Here is a 15,872-nt window from a genome sequence, read left to right as displayed (position 1 = left end):
GCCTTTTACACATCGTGGAGGGCTCTCCACAGGCTAAGCTGCCGCTTGTGGCACTGGCGTCCCGTGTTGGACTGCTGGTTCAATCCTGGCTGCTGTGCATCGAATCCAGCTGGGATGACAGCAGAAGATGACCCAGGGATTCAGGCACCTTCCACCCACGTGGGAGACTGGGTTGGGATTCCTGGCCATTGCTTTGGCTTGGCCAGCCTTGGCTCTTGGCAGCCATTGGGAGTGAACCATAGATGAGCATTCTCGCTCTTCATTTTTCTCTGGTCCTCTGCCTGTCACATACAGAAATTAATCTTTAAAAGTTACACTGCTCACCTTGACTTATTCCTCTCTCTATGTGGATCTAAGTAGCTGACCTGATTTTTGTCTCTGAAGAATTTTGAACTTTTGGTGGGGGGCGCCAATCTAAGACCAACCTTATTTCTCCTTCACTTTCAAATGGTAATTTCACTGAAAAATTCTGGATGAGTGATTTTTTTCTCTCTCCACTCTTAAATATTTCACTGTACCCTCCTAGCTGACACAGTTTGTGAAGAGAGCTCTGATGATGTGATTGTCACTGTTCTTCTGTAGGCAAGGTATTTTTCCCTCCTGCCTTCTCTCAGGATTATGTTTCTGTCCTTATTATTCTACAGTTTGCATATGACATTCTGAGGTACAGGTTTCTAGTATCTAGCCTTTTTTTCTTTAAGGCTTTTTAACACTTACTATTGAAAAGGCAGATTTACAGAAAGAAGAGACAGCTCTTGCATGTGGTGGTTCACTCCCCTAATGACCACAGTGGGCCGCTGGCCTGTGTCCCAGCCGCTCCTCTTCCCTTCCAGCTCGTTGCTGTGGCCTGGGAAAACAACAGAGGACGGCCCAAAGACTTGGGACCCTGCACCCATGTGGGAGTCCTGGAGGGGGCTCCTGGCTCCTGGCTGCAGCCATTGTGGCCCCTTGAGGAACAAACCAGCAGATGGAGAATCTTGCTCTCTGTCTCTCCTTCTCTCTGTAAATCTGCCTTTACAATGAAAAAGTATAAATCTTTACAAAAATAGAGTAAGCTTGAGTTATAGGCAAATAGACCTTCAGTGTGAGGATTCATGTTCCTCAGACTTGGAGTAGAATGTAGGTAATGCTGGTGTGAGGAGAATGAGGGAAATGTTGGTGTGAGGAGAATTGTGGGTGATGTTGGTGTATAACTACAACTGTCAGAAGCTTCAGTTTTCCTTTGGTGTCCTTGTTTTTGTCTCCCCTCTTGTCTCTGGGTTTCTCTAGAAAATTCTCAGTGGAGTCCATGCCTTGCAGCTCTCCAATATCCTGGATCCCTCTTTTTTTTTTTTAATTAAAGATTTATTTGTTTTTATTGGAAAGTCAGATATACAGAGAAGAGGACAGACAGAGAGGAAGATCTTCCATCCTCTAATTCACTCCCCAAGTGGCTGCAACAGCCAAGGCTGAGCTGATCTGAAGCCAGGAGCCTGGAGCCTCTTATTTGTCTCCCACGCGGATGCAGGGTCCCAAGGCCTTGGGTCATCCTGGACTCTTTTCCCAGGCTACAGACAGGGAGCTGGATGGTAAGTGGAGCAGCCGGGATTAGAACCGGCACCCATATGGGATCCCAGCAGGTGCAGGGCAAGGACTTTGGCCGCTATGCTACCATGCCAGGCCCTGGAGCCCTCTTGATGGTTGTTATGGTGAAGGACTGGAAGGAGGACAGTCCTGCTGGGAGGTGGGGTGTTTGTTTTCTGGGAGGTTTTAGTAAGCCAGGGTACCTGGGGGGTGGGAGATGACAATCTTTAACCTCTGCTCTGCTCTCCTTGCAAGACTAGCCTGGGGTGGGGTGGCTGGGGAAAACTGCTGCTCTGGGTCAGATAAGGCTTCATTTTTTTCTCTTTTTGGGGGAAGACTTCTTTGGGGTGAGCAAGAGCCAGGCTTGCCGTATTTCACAATGGCTGCTTTTCCCTTCTGGCTGCCAGGAGCCCCGGGGGAATATTTTCCAGTCTTCACTAGAAGGCTCCTAGAGGTTAAACTGCAGGTCTGGGGGTGCTCAGGTTCCTGAGTCATCCATGTTGGGGGCTGGGCGGAGGTTGTTCTGGCAGCCCTGGCTCCATGGGCTTCTGCCGTCAGCCTCTCCACTTTCAGGGCAGGTCCCTCCGCTGGGAGTTCAGTGCTGGGAGATTGTAAGAAGAATCCTGGTTTATCAGGTGTCTGGCTTAGCCTCAGTGAGGGGGGAACAGCGCAGTGCTCTCTGTGTTGGAGCACACACCACAAGTGCCCCTGCAAGTGTTTATCCACCCACAGTAGCCAGTCCTGGTCTATACAGTTTGAAGTGTGAGGTTTCTGCTTGAATACTGTAGTGACCACCAGAGGTCGGGTGCATACAGCCCAGCCCTGAGATAGCAGGACCCTGAGAGTGACAGGAGGGGGAGACAGGTCGGTGGGGGAGCCCTGTCCAGAGTTGCAGAGGAGCTGTGTGCTTCTCCTGTGTGCTGTAGTTTCTAAGTTGTTCCGAAACAAGTTAAGCATGCAAAGAAGGTATAGCTAAAGGTTCCCCCAATCCCACAAAAAAAAAAAAAAAAAAACGGAACATGTGACTGTGACCAGATGGATGCCCTACTGTCTGGATTTTCTTTCCAGAAAATGGTGCATTGCAAGTGTGTGGTCCCAGTCCTTCAGCGTCTATCTTACACGACTCTGCCTGGCTGCACACAGCTGTATACCTCAGCCATCGTTATTTCTCTCAGAGAACCCCTGGGAGGGGGGCCCTCTATAGAGATGGGAGAATCCCGAGGCTCCCGTGGGTTGCCCAGAAAGGCTGAGTCTCTTCCAGGGTGTGCACAGGTGCTGACCAGCCTCCCTGGCCTGTGGCTGCATCCCTGGGGACGGGGCACAGAGCGCCCTGCTCTTCACGGATGTCCACTCCTTCACCTTCGCAGTGTCTGGTCCTTCCCCAGACGCCTTCCTGCCTTTCCACCCTCTCCTGAATGTCCATGTTCAGCTACCAAGAGGCCGGCAGCAGCTTTTACCTCGTAGCAGGGGAAATTCATGTTCTTTGACAACCTGTTATGGACCAAATTAAGTTTGATTGGCTTGTGTTTTAGAGGGGCCCTGTTCTCCAGGAGAGAGAAAAAAATGAACCCTTGGCTATAACTTTTGTTTGACTTAAAGGACTTTTTTTCCAGAATATCTTTTTTATTTCAACTTTCTGAAATGCAGAGTGATCATGAGAAAGAGAAAGGGACCTTCTACCTACTCTTTTGCTCCCCAAATGCCCACAGGAACCAAGGCTGGTCCAGGTCAAAGGAAGGAGCCCCAAACTCTGTCCCAGTCTCCCAGTGGGTGTCAGGAACCCAAGTATGTGGGCAACCATCCAACGCCTCCCAAGCACATTGGCAGGAACCTGGATCAGAAGTAGAGTACCAAGGACTCAGACCAGCACCCTGATAGGGGCTGCGGTTGCTGCAAGCAGTGCGTTAACTTGCTGAGCCACAGCCTCCAAGTCTTTGGGCGTGTCCTTGTCTGGGTGGAGCCTGCCAGAGGTCTCACATGAAGGAAGCAGAGTATAGGTCATCTTTCTTCCTGCTCAGCTCTTCTTGATCTCCATCAGCTAGGAAGGTGTCGATTTATTCTTTTCTGAAGGGAAAAGGTAAATAGTTCAGTGTGAAGGTAGACCTGAGTCAGAAACACAGAACTGGAGTCAGTGTGGCCTGGTAGGTATTGACACCACCTGCAGTGCCGGCATCCTGTGGGGGGGCCAGTTCTCGCCCTGGCTGTTCCACTTCCGTCCAGCTGTCTGTTCAATGGAGGAGGGCCCAGGGCCGTGAGACCTGGTTCCCACGGGGAGTGAGCCAGCGGATGGAAGATCTCTGTCTCCAGAACCAAGTCTGCATTACTGGGTTCAGCCAACTCAGCATCGCAGCCAAGCACACGATGTTCGCCTCCCAGGTGTGCTGTAACTGGCTGTCCAGTGCACGTGCTTGACTTGGGTACTTTGCGTTACATGTAGTAAGCAACAGACCAGGGTCCACCTTCCTCCTCATCAACATGTGTGCCCGAGATCCAGCCTCCATGAATGCCTTCTGCCTGAACGAGTCTCTGCTGTGACTGTTCCGCAGCATTAACACTCAGCCTTCCTCTGCTCCTCTGTCATTTCTTACCTGTGTGTTAACAGCTGCGGACTGCTGAGTTCCACGGAGCTAACTGCTGTCCTTGACTGTGTCCCCCAGGTGGCCAGTACCAGCCCCAACAGGCTGCCGCTGTGGGCACAGCCCTTCGTGCTGGACTCCCTGGGGAACTGCGGTACCGCAGGGAGCTAGGGGCCAGGCATGGCGAGGCTTGTCTGCGCACTGCTTTCTCTGTCATTGACCTCGTGTCTGCTGTGCCCAGTGGCTGCTAGAAGCTGTCCTCTGGCGAGGCCCGGCAGCTCTTCCACCCTAATGGTGCTTGTGGATCTGTGTGGACGAGGCCCATCTTTGGAGTGCTTTGTCTTCTATGTGGAGTGTATCCCACCCTGGGGCACTTGGCATTTACTTCCATTGTCCCTTATCACATTGGATGTTTGGGAAACTGTCAGAAAAACTCTTTCTCCAGTGACATTTTAGGTCAGTTTTCTCTCATCTGCGTGGTAATTGCGGCCAGTGGCAGGCCGACTTCCCCACGATGGCTTCCTGTTCTGCTGTCACGTATAGTGACCTCAGGAGTCGCTGTGCTCCGGAAGGGGGTGTGCGTGTGCTCTGATCACCACAGTCAGATGTGAATGGAATGAATCTTTCTGTGTGTCTGTGTGCTCAGCACACACTTCGTGCCGCTTAACTCATTCACAGTCTCCATCTGGTCCCTCTAAATTGACCCTGTGAGTTGGTGAAGACTTAGCTAGTAGAAAACGTATTAGCAATCCAGTGAGACCATATTTGAAACAAGAACTTGCTGCATGTTTGTGCCAGTAGCATTCTTTAGATTTTGTTACTTTACACCTTTAAGTCCGAGGTCCAAAATGTGGGGTATGTTTCTTCAGAGTTCCTGAAGTCAGACTGTCGTTAGCTGTCTGACAGATGACAGTTAGCCATCATTTGTGTGAGTCTTGGTGGAAACTGAAGGCAAATGTTGCTTTGTGTGAGGCCAAGGTCACAATTATGAGATGTGTATGGATTTGGAGTCGTGGTCTTACGTAGTGAATTGAGTCTGAGTTGCTTCTTGAACGCTGGCTCAAGGTGCGGAAGTTGGTGCTGTGTGCCTGTCGGGCTTCCTGAGGCTCGGCGCTGTGTGGATCGGCCGTGCCTTCAACTCCTGCCTGCAGAGTTGGTACATGCTTCATTCTTCCTTCTCTGCATGTAATTTATGGAAAATATAGGTTACAGGACTAATAAACACACCCAAGGACAACATCTCAGACACAAGGAACACTTGCTCCATGTTAAGATGGAACCTGGTGGACTGAGCAGAAAGACTGTCCTCATCTTGTATTTTAAGACACACGTTGAGCAGTGGGGTGCTCGTGGCCAGGTGCGTTTCGGTCTTTTTATGGCTGAGGGCTCGGTGGCTGCCGCTGTGAGGCCAGCACCTGAATTCCAGGGACAGTGAGGGACAGGCCCAACAAGATCAAGTGTTACCTTTTTTTTTAGTTAATTAATTTATTTATTTTTATGGATTAAATTGCATTATGTGACACAATTTTATAGGCACTGGGTTCTCCCCTCCTCTCCCCCTGCGCCGTGGTGGATTGCTCCACCTTGTTGCATTACCACAGTTCAAATTCAGTTGAGATTCTTTCATTGCAAGCATCTACCAAGCATAAAGTCCAGGATCTTATTGTCCAGATAAGCTCAACGGTTTCTTGGGGAGACCATCTCTGGTCTGAAGGTAGAGCCGGAAGAATATCATCCCCATCAATTAAAAGCCCCGACATTACATCAGTAACAATTTATAACGTTATGGAATTAGTTGACATGGTATTGAGTAACCAATATGTTAAAAGAGAAAAAAAAGAATGCAAGTTCTGAACCACGTCCTGTGACTTCTACATTGACATTTCAATTATTAGTTTATATACAACCAGGTTCTATACATCTTAAAATGGCTATAGATTACTATTCAGCTGTCTCATGTCTATTTTAATTTTAGTATTTAGCAGTTCATAGCGTTGAAGCATGATTTTGCTGAACCTGACTGTTTTTCGGGTAGTCATATGTCAACAGTTTAGGTGAACAGTTTTAGGAGGGGTGTGCAGAGAAATCTTCAATACCCCAGTGAGGAGTAACTAATCTTTGTGTCCCACCCAGTGAGTTATAAGTGCATCCCCGCTGACCGTTTCCTGTCTGTTTCTAAGCTTTCCTTGTTGTTCTCTGACTATTCTAGGTTTTTTTGCTTGTTTGTTTTGAGGGGTTTCCGGAGCGATCCTGATGGTCATTACGAGAGAGGGTGGGGACCCAAAGTCGGAACCAGGCAAGGACCCGAGAAAGCTCCTCTGCCTAGTCCCGAAGGAAGTTTACTGTTCTGTTTCTGCAGACTGCTCAGGGCTCCTGGCTGTCGTTCCGATGAAGGTCAGGAGTTTGCTTCCTGCCACAGAGTGAATGGGCTTTTCACTGAGTGGAACGGGTGGGGCAGAACGAGGTGTGCTGGGTGGGGCCAGAACACGAAGGTCAGCCATGCCCGTGTCCACGAGCGTGCCAGTGCTGGGGCTGGAGAAGCAAGTTGGTGAAAGAGGCACTATGAGCAGAAAGGTGGATGCCTGGCTGCCAGCTGGAATCAGCCAAATAAGTTGAGCAAAGTGGTTTTCCTTTTTTTTTCCCCCAGTAGATCTGACTGGCCAAGAATAGAACTCTTGATTTTCAGGTGTTAGAAGTGGATTTGTTTGCCATCTCTAGCCAAGGAGTCATTCATGGGTTTAAAATGGACGTGGATGTCGCTGAGACCAAAATGGACGTGGATGTCGCTGAGACCGCTGCCGTGTGTGAAGTAACTCAGACGTAAACAGCATGCTGCTGTATTTTGCTCCCTCTGCAGCCCAGGCCACCTGTGGGGAGCTCTGGTTGGTGTTCTGCGTGGAGCGTCAGGAGGATGAGGAGGGCAAGCTGGGTGGACCGGGCATGCTCCAGCCCTTGTTGTCACCTGCCACATGGGACCCACCTGCGTGTGACTGGGGATCTCGCAAGCCAGTTTGCCTGAGACACCCTGGGCCGGCAGCAGAGGCACAGTTGATATTTACATTCCAGGGAGGTCACTGGGGGCTGTGAGGAAGGTGACCCCCAAGGGAACTTGCTGGAGATCTCAGGGTGAAGTCTGAAGGCAGGTGGAGAAGGGGCCTCACAGGAGCCTCTGCGGGCTTGACTGCATTCCATTCTGGAGGCACCCACAAATGCAGGGCGCGTCCTGGTGGACAGAGTAAGTAACCTGCTGACCCCTGCCGACTAGCAGGCTGGCAGTCAAGATTAGTGGGACATGGAGCTCCCCTTCAGACGCACTGATTGTGAGGTGAGGGGTCTCATGAGACCCCGCTTGTGCTTTTTCAGAGGGCATTGAGTTTCTGAATCCAAAGAAAAGGAAAATGTCTTGGCTGGTGATTTTTTAAGCGAGATACCTTAAAATCTTCCTGGAACAGACATGCCGGGGTCATTTGTATGGAAGTAACAGCGCAGGCTGAGGCTGTCTCTATGCATCCTTCTATTGAATCACAGTCTTCATTCACTCCCTCCTCATCCACAGGAGCCTTCCAATCCCCCACGGGAGTTCCCCTGACCTGCCGGATGACCACTCCGCTACACACATATACACACACCACATGCGGCTGGGGCCCGGGGTGCTGGGTGATGCTGGTTTCGTAGATTCTGTACAGCCCTCCCACTTGTCTGTAAATTGGCAGGGTTTGCAGCTGCCTGGAGGGAAGCCCTTCTGCCCTTACAGGCTGCCTGTGTTTAAGAGCCAAGACACCATCCCCGCTGCAATCTCCCCGACCTGTGAGCTAAGAGACGGGAAGCAGCTGTCTGCTCTTACACCCACAAATAACCAAGCACACACCAGGGATTAAGTAAAATTAAAGTGTGTGTTCCATAGTTATAGGAAAACTTCAAAATTAGTTACCTTCTGTAAAGTACAGCTCAGGGAAGAGATAGACTTAGAAAGAGAGGTGTGGGTTGGAAGACAGAGCTGGCACAGCTTGGATGGGAGGTGTTTCTTCTGGAACCCACCCACCTGGACCCAAGGTCTCTGGGGTGACACCCCTCCCCTCCTTACTACCCTTGATATCGCGATAAAAGGCCGTGTGGCTCGTCCGCCTAACACGTCTGCCTTTGTCCACAGGCCATGTCCTCATAGAGATTTCTAACACCCACAAGAAGCTCAACGAGAGTCTCGATGAAAACGTACGTGAGCCGTTTGTACATTCCCGCAACTGTCTGGTGCTTTGGTCTTTGTTTTTGGTTTTATGTTTGTCTTGCTTTGCTTGAAGTCCCAAATCTGGTGTGAATTGCTTACTTCCTTTTGTTAACAGTTCAAGAAATTCCATAAGGAGATCATCCATGAGTTGGAAAAGAAGACAGAACTTGATGTAAAATACATGAATGTGAGTGAACCATCTCCCCTGCCTCTGCCCTGCGTGCGGACGGCATCCTTAAGCCTTTGCCACAGTGCAGTCCAGATGTGGGCGGAGCTTAGAACCCACAAGGCCTCTGTGGGATGAGTGGTACTTGGGATCTTCATGAAAAAACATCAGGGGGAAAAAAATCACAGTTTTCAGAGGCAGTGCAGCTGTGGCTTCTGCCGCCAGTTCATTCACCAGCCAGGTTTCGGGGCAGGAGTCGGGACCCCCACGTCAGGGGCAGGAGTCGGGACCCCCACGTCAGGTGCAGAGACCTCTCCTACATGCCGTCTCCAAGACTATCCCATAGAGCAGTTTTCTGGTTCTCCTGTGTAGTCCTCCAGCCAAAGTGCCCAGGGTTCTCCATTTGCCCTTTATGCTTAGAATAGTTTCTTTCAACATCCAAAGTCCCTTTGCATTTCACCAAGAACCCCCTGTGGCAGTGAGCAGTGCAGGTGACTCTGAAGTCATCTCACCATTGTCCTCTCGAGGTCAGAGGTCCAGGTAGGGGCCACAGTGTGCGCTGCCCCTGGTAGAGACACAGCACCACACGCACAGCAGCCAAGGGATTCTTTGTGCTGCCTGATTTCTACCCAGACCCTCTAGGCAGTTGAAGATGGTAGGGAAGTGTGGGTTCAAGGGCAGTTGACTGCCTGCTGAGAGCACACAGCACACAGGAGTAGAGCTGGGGTCCCAGCCTCAGCCCCGTGTTCTCCAGACAGCATCCAGTCACGGAAGCGGTTACACTTGTTTATTCTGCGTCTTGACATCATAAATCCCAAAACCGCCAGCAACGTGTGGTCTGATACTGTTCATGCCTTCTGTAGAACACTTACTGACTGCTTGGTGTTCAGAGCCCTTGGCAGAAAGAAGGAACAGAAGAAAGAAAACACCTGTCTCAGGGATCTGCCTCCTAGTCAGGTCCCCTCGAAGCAACAGGACAGACTCAGCCTCCGAGTTGAACGGAAGGGCTGTGGGAGGGGTTGGGGCGGAAGTGTGAGCGAACATCCCTACAAGCCAAAGCAAGCACAGCATTTAACTTGCAGGCAACTCTGAAAAGGTACCAAGCCGAACACAGAAGCAAGTTAGATTCTTTGGAGAAATCTCAAGCTGAGTTGAAGAAGATCAGGAGAAAAAGTCAAGGAGCACGAAACGCGCTGAAATATGAGCACAAAGAAATGGAGGTGAACTTCCTGGTGGTGGTGTCTCTCCTTCCCTTGTTGATGACGTTCACGGCTTGAGGGGAGGCTTGCTCACAGGCTGGGGTCTCCAGAGCAGTCCACAGCCCCCTAAAGGCTGGGAGGCAGAGGGAACTGTCCGTGAGGAGCCTCATTGTTCCCATTCTACAGATGGGAAGATGAGGCCCAGGCAGAGTCATGTGATTGGCATTCACACTGGGGTTTGAACCTGTGGCTTCTTGGTTCCCAGCAGAGCAGAACCGTGTCCCTGGGCAGGACGGAGCATTTTGTGCACACGGCCCTGCAGGAGGGTAAAGCTTCCTGACTCAGGGGTCTTAATGACAGGGTCAGGCCGCGATGCTGCATATCAACGCCTAGTGCTTACTGCATGATCCGCATAGCCAGGCATGCAGATGGCAGGAGGTGGGCATCGGGTCCACTGCTGTTCCGGGCTTCCTCACCCCTGTACCGCTGGGATCTGTCTTTGCAGTACGTGGAGACTGTTACCTCTCGCCAGAGTGAGATCCAGAAGTTCATCGCGGACGGCTGCAAGGAAGCTCTGCTGGAGGAGAAGAGGCGCTTCTGCTTCCTGGTGGACAAGCACTGCGGCTTCGCGGACCTCATCCACCGCTACCACCTGCAGGTGGGCATGCGGCAGGGCCCACCCCCAAGTGCACCTGCCTCTAGGCCCAGCCTCCTGCCCTCAGGGCCCGTTTGTGAACTTATCAGAAGTGCAGGTTTAGTGCTCCAGAGTCTGCTTGTTACACTTACTTAGTTGCAGCCAAATTTAAAATACCTCTTAGAATCATGAGAAACGGTTCTTTCTTCGTGCTCACCTGTGAGTCAGCACTTTCACAGACGGCTGCATTCTCAGCACTAGGTGATCCCAGAGCACCTGGTTCTTCCCACCTGAGCAGTTTGCCACGTCCCCCTGTGGCCAGGGGGTGAGACCAATGGCAGTGCCGCTACAGGCCCCGAGGTCCCCCACCAGGACGCAGGGTCGCTGTGAGCATTGCTCCTCTACAGTTCATCCCTGCTGCCCCAACTCAGCAGCTGGCTTGGCTGCCCTCCTCCTGCCAGCCCACAAAGCTGTGATGTTAGATCCCCAGGAACTGCCATACAATATGTGTTAAATTTCCTTTCTTCTTGATTATCTCAAGTGATGGGTCACGTTGGGCCTGTGTAAGCTACCAAAGCTAGTGACGACCAAGGTGCTCCCTGGTGCAAGAAACTTTCCACGCATGTGGGCAGAAGTGACGTTTCAGGGAAGATGGCTGGGCTTATGCATGTGCATGTTAACATGTTCCAGAATGTTTTTGTTTTGACTGTCAAATCTACATGCTTGAGATCTTCATTTGTATTATATGCTCGCTCTTATTGACAGTACATCCGTAAGAGTACCTGCAACGTCAGGGGAGCTCTGAACCCGCAGCTTCCATAGAGGACAGCCTGCTGCCCAGTGTCATGGCTAGGGGCCCAGGATGGCCACACAGTTCTCTTCCTGTGGCAGTGTCCCCACATCGTGGGACACTCTGGCTGTTGGTGAAGTCTTAGACTTAACCTTGGGTCCCCATCATGTTTTACAAAGTGCTAGAGTCCAGATCTGCTTTTTTGTGTTCTGGAAGTCGCATCAACTGTCAGAAAGCCGCATTTGTATCTTAAGTTACACCAGCTAAAGCACCCCAGTTCTTTCTGTGGTTCTTGAGTGAAGAGGCCCAAGCTGGTGGACCATGGTGTAGCAGTACGGTGCCCCAGTGTGCCAGGGTGATGCCTGGGCAGACGTGCAGGATTCACACCCACACCACCTGCCATTCTTAAATAGGCTGGGTGAGAACTGTAAGAGTGCCATGCAGACATTTCAGCCTTTTTTTTTTTTTTAAAGATTTATTCATTTTATTACAGCCAGATATACACAGAGGAGGAGAGACAGAGAGGAAGATCTGCCGTCCGATGATTCACTCCCCAAGTGAGCCGCAACGGGCCGATGCGCGCCGATCCGAAGCTGGGAACCTGGAACCTCTTCCGGGTCTCCCACGCGGGTGCAGTGTCCCAATGCATTGGGCCGTCCTCAACTGCTTTCCCAGGCCACAAGCAGGGAGCTGGATGGGAAGTGGAGCTGCCGGGATTAGAACCGGCGCCCATATGGGATCCCGGGGCTTTCAAGGTGAGGACTTTAGCCGCTCGGCCATGCCGCCGGGCCCAACATTTCAGCCATTCTTAAATAGGCTGGGTGAGAGCCGTAAGAGTGCCATGCAGACATTTCAGGCCAGGCTCCCAACACCCAACTTCCATTTTGTAACCCAATTGCACAAGAGAAGGGGTTCTGGGTTGTAGCAGGGCATCCAGGAGTTTGGTGGCATAGCTGAGCCAGGTTTGTGGGAGAGCAGCCTTGGCCTCCAGGGCCTCACCTGTGCCCGCCTGCCTCCTCACTGTGCTGCTCTGAATCCTCTGTGGTCAGTATGTGGCAGGGGCGCCCTTGGCAGCACGTACCATACCTGCCTGTCATCCCTCTGTCCTGTGCAGAATCTGGTCCACTTGCCTAATGCTGGCCCCCGGGCATGTCACCTACCTTGGAGGTGCTGCTTTTAGAAGTAGGAGGAATGGGCCCAGCACAATAGCTCAGTGGTTAAAGTCCTTACCTTGCATGCAGCTAGGATCTCATATGGGCACCAGTTCAGGTCCCAGTGGCTCCACTTCGCTTCCAGCTCCCTGCTTGAGTCCTAGGAAAGTAGAACGTGGTCCAAGGTCTTGGGATCCTGCACCCACTTGGGATACCCAGACGAGGCTCCTGGCTTCAGATCAGCTCAACTCTGGCCATTGTGGCCATTTGAGAAGTGGACCAGTAGATGGAGGATTTTTCTCTCCTCTTTGGAAATCTGCCTTTCTGATGAAAATAAATAAATTTTACCAAAAAAAAAAAAATAGGAAGAATGCAATGATTCGTGTTTCTGGGGCCAACGAGAAAACAGTAGGGATTGATGACAGATGACTCAGCCCCTCCCTTTAGTATTTGGACTTGTTCATCTTTTACAGTTCCCCCTTGGGTCAGAAGCTCTGTGTGTATACTGAGGACAGCTGGGCATCCCTGTTGCCCTCGGCGTTGCATCTCTCTCTAATGCACGTGTTGCTCCCAGTCTCCCGGTGCTGGCCCAGGAGTATCGTTAGTAATGATACCAGAGGCAATGCGTGTCAGGCTTTCCAACAGTGTACTTTTGTCTTTATGCTGGTTTCTTTTGGATTTACAGTCTGCTGAGTTACTTAATTCCAAACTGCCCCGGTGGCAGGAAACCTGTGGGGATGCCACCAAAGTGCCAGAGAAAATCATGAACATGATAGAAGAAATAAAGACCCCCATCTCTACCCCAGTGTCCGGGACCCCTCAGCCTTCACCCATGATTGAGAGGAGCAACATGGTAAGGAGCTTTCTCTCTCCTGCTTTACCTGTGTGTTTGTTGACGTGACTTGGCCACCTCTGCTGGAAACCCTGAGTCCTCCCTCCCGGCTTACCTTCAGCCCCTTTCCTGCAGACCGGGGATTTGCTGTGCAGTACTGGGTGTTTAGTGTTACTGTCTTTGTTTTGGAAATTTTATTGTTGCTTTTAGTGATTCTAGTTTTATAAGCTCTGTAAGCACAAGAGATAGGAAAAAGTCTGAGACAGGGCAGACATCTGGTTCAGGGGGGTTAATGTGCTATTCAGTCACCTGTGTCCCATGTCACGGTACCTGAGTTTGACTCCCATCACTGGCTCCTGACTCCAGCTTCCTGCTAACGTAGACCTTGGGAGGCTGCAGTGTTGGCTCAAGTTCTACCACTAGGGTGCGGAGGCCTGACTCCCTGCTTCAGGCCCAGCCCAGTCCTGGCTGTTGCAAGCGTTTTTCGAGACCCAGCGCATGAAAGCTTGCTTGCTGGCTTGTTCTATATATGCTTGTCTCTGTCTGTGTATTTGTCTCTTTCAAAATTGTATGACCTTTGTGGATAAATAGAGAGTGAGAACTGCTTTAAGTTGGCCACCATTCATCACACTGTAAGGCACTCCAGAGAAAAATAAGTCACCAAGGGGTTTCAGGTGATGGGTTCAGCCGTTATCATCTGCCACTCTCCAAATCAGAACTTTGTTGCTCTTCTGAAACACCTGTGGACATTTGCGCACATTAATCTCCTACCTGTTCACAATCTAAGGGTGGACGCTTGGGGCCTGCACCGTGGCATAGCCTGTTAATCCTGTACCTGTGATGCTGCTCTACTTCTGATCCAGCTCTCTGCCCGAGTGCTTAAACCCCTGTGCCCAAGTTAAAAAAAAAAAAAAGGGAAGAAGAAAGTGGGCATTTGGCCCAGTGACTGGTCAGGACTCTGCTTGGGATGCCCATACCCCATTTAGGTGTGCTTGGGTTTGAGCTCACCCTTCATTCCTGATTCCAGCTTTCTGCTAATGTGGACCCTGGGAGGCAGCAGGTGATGACCCCAGTGCTCGGACCCTGCCGCCATCGTGAGAGCCTGGACAGAATTCTAGGCTCGGCTTCAGCTGGCACACCTGGCTGTTGTACTCTTGTAGGCAATTGGGGAGTGAACCAGTGGATAGAGGGTTCTCTCACTCTCTTTCTGCGTATATACCTTTTAAGTAAGACTTTAAAAGAAAAAATGCAATGTCCTGCAAGCAAAAGAACTAGGAGAAGAAGGTGAAGTTTAAAGTTTGTGGTGAAAACAACCCTGGGGACCTGCGGACAACCGTGCCATGGTGCTTTGGTAACACTAACCCCAACACTGAACGGTTCACAGGTTGGGAAAGACTACGACACACTTTCTAAACAGTCAGCGAAGATGCCGCCGGCTCCATCAGCCAGGGCATACACCAGTCCTTTGATCGACATGTTCAATAACCCAGCCACAGTTGCGCCGAGCTCCGAGAGGACCAGTAACTCCACAGGTAAGGTCTCAGCTTGAGTCTCCCACAGAAGAGAAGCTGTTAGTGTTTGGGGAAGTGTCTCGTGCTTTGGAGAGGAGCAGGCCTTGGCGCCTCCAGATCCCCACAGGCTCGACATCTGGCCAGACAGACACACTGGAGGTGGCGTGGCTTGAAGGCCAATGGGAGGAGGTGTGCTTCAGAAGACACACTGTGTTCCCTGTTCCGTAGCAGCCATCATGAAATTTCTTTATCAATATAGTAAACCAGAAAGGGTCACACAGTTGCGGTTACGGTCTTGTCAGGAGGCTCTGTGCTGTAAGCACCCGTGGTTTCTGGAAACAGGATTTCTCATGACTCACCTCAACTCTGCTGCTGCTTTTCAACCACTCAGGACTCTTCCCTCCCACAGAGCCTGGCACCCAGGGCCTCCCAGGCTTGGGCTGCGTGTCCTGGGCCCCCATTCCATATGCAGCAGCGGTCATGGGGCTGTGCAGTAGGAAGGGGGACAGTCCAGGCCCGGCCCTGGCCTTTGGAGGGAGTGCTCAGTCAGGTGAAGCTGGGGCAGCCATCCAGCTGCTGTTTCAGACGTCGGATCCCATATGGGAGGAGCGGGATTCCAGTCCCAGCTCTGCATTCCAGCTTCCCACTAACAGCCAGGAAGCAGCAGGTGTAACCCAGGTCACCAGGAGGCTGCCGTCCACATGGGAGACCTGTGTTGGGCTTCCAACTCCTGGCTTCAGCTAGCCCAGCCCTAGCTGTTGTGGATATGTGGGGAGTGACCAAGAGGATGGCAAATTTCTCTCTGTTCTTTTTTTTTTTTTAAAGATTTATTATTATTGGAAAGCCGGATATACAGAGAGGAGGAGGAGAGACAGAGAGGAAGATCTTCCGTCCGATAATTCACTCCCCAAGTGAGCCGCAACGGGCCGGTGCGCGCCGATCCAAAGCCGGGAACCAGGAACCTCTTCCGGGTCTCCCACATGGGTGCAGGATCCCAAGGCTTTGGGCCGTCCTCGACTGCTTTCCCAGGCCACAAGCAGGGAGCTGGATGGGAAGTGGAGCTGCCGGGATTAGAACCGGCGCCCATATGGGATCCCAGCACGTTCAAGGCGAGGACTTTAGCCGCTAGGCCACGCTGCCGGGCCCTCTCCCTGTTCTTTCAATCTGTCTCTTTAAAGGCCTTTCAAATAAGTTGTGAAAATAAAAAAAATTAAATATATGAAAC

The 15,872-nt window shown here is 51.2% G+C and overlaps 1 protein-coding gene across 2 annotated transcripts in view; it reads left to right on the top strand.

The window, feature by feature from the left end:
• Positions 1 to 15,872, top strand: part of BAIAP2L1 (BAR/IMD domain containing adaptor protein 2 like 1) — an 80,461-nt gene that overhangs the window by 55,173 nt on the left and 9,416 nt on the right. For both annotated transcript variants that reach the window (XM_012930993.2, XM_058680301.1), the window contains exons 4-9: positions 8,290 to 8,351; positions 8,480 to 8,551; positions 9,613 to 9,750; positions 10,235 to 10,387; positions 12,990 to 13,157; positions 14,521 to 14,668. In XM_012930993.2, the coding sequence (XP_012786447.2) occupies positions 8,290 to 8,351; positions 8,480 to 8,551; positions 9,613 to 9,750; positions 10,235 to 10,387; positions 12,990 to 13,157; positions 14,521 to 14,668 (741 nt within the window). The remainder of the gene's footprint in view (positions 1 to 8,289; positions 8,352 to 8,479; positions 8,552 to 9,612; positions 9,751 to 10,234; positions 10,388 to 12,989; positions 13,158 to 14,520; positions 14,669 to 15,872) is intronic.

Source organism: Ochotona princeps, chromosome 24 (assembly GCF_030435755.1).
Source record: "Ochotona princeps isolate mOchPri1 chromosome 24, mOchPri1.hap1, whole genome shotgun sequence".
NCBI classification, from domain to species: domain Eukaryota; kingdom Metazoa; phylum Chordata; class Mammalia; order Lagomorpha; family Ochotonidae; genus Ochotona; species Ochotona princeps.
This window is presented reverse-complemented; position numbering and strand designations above follow the sequence as displayed.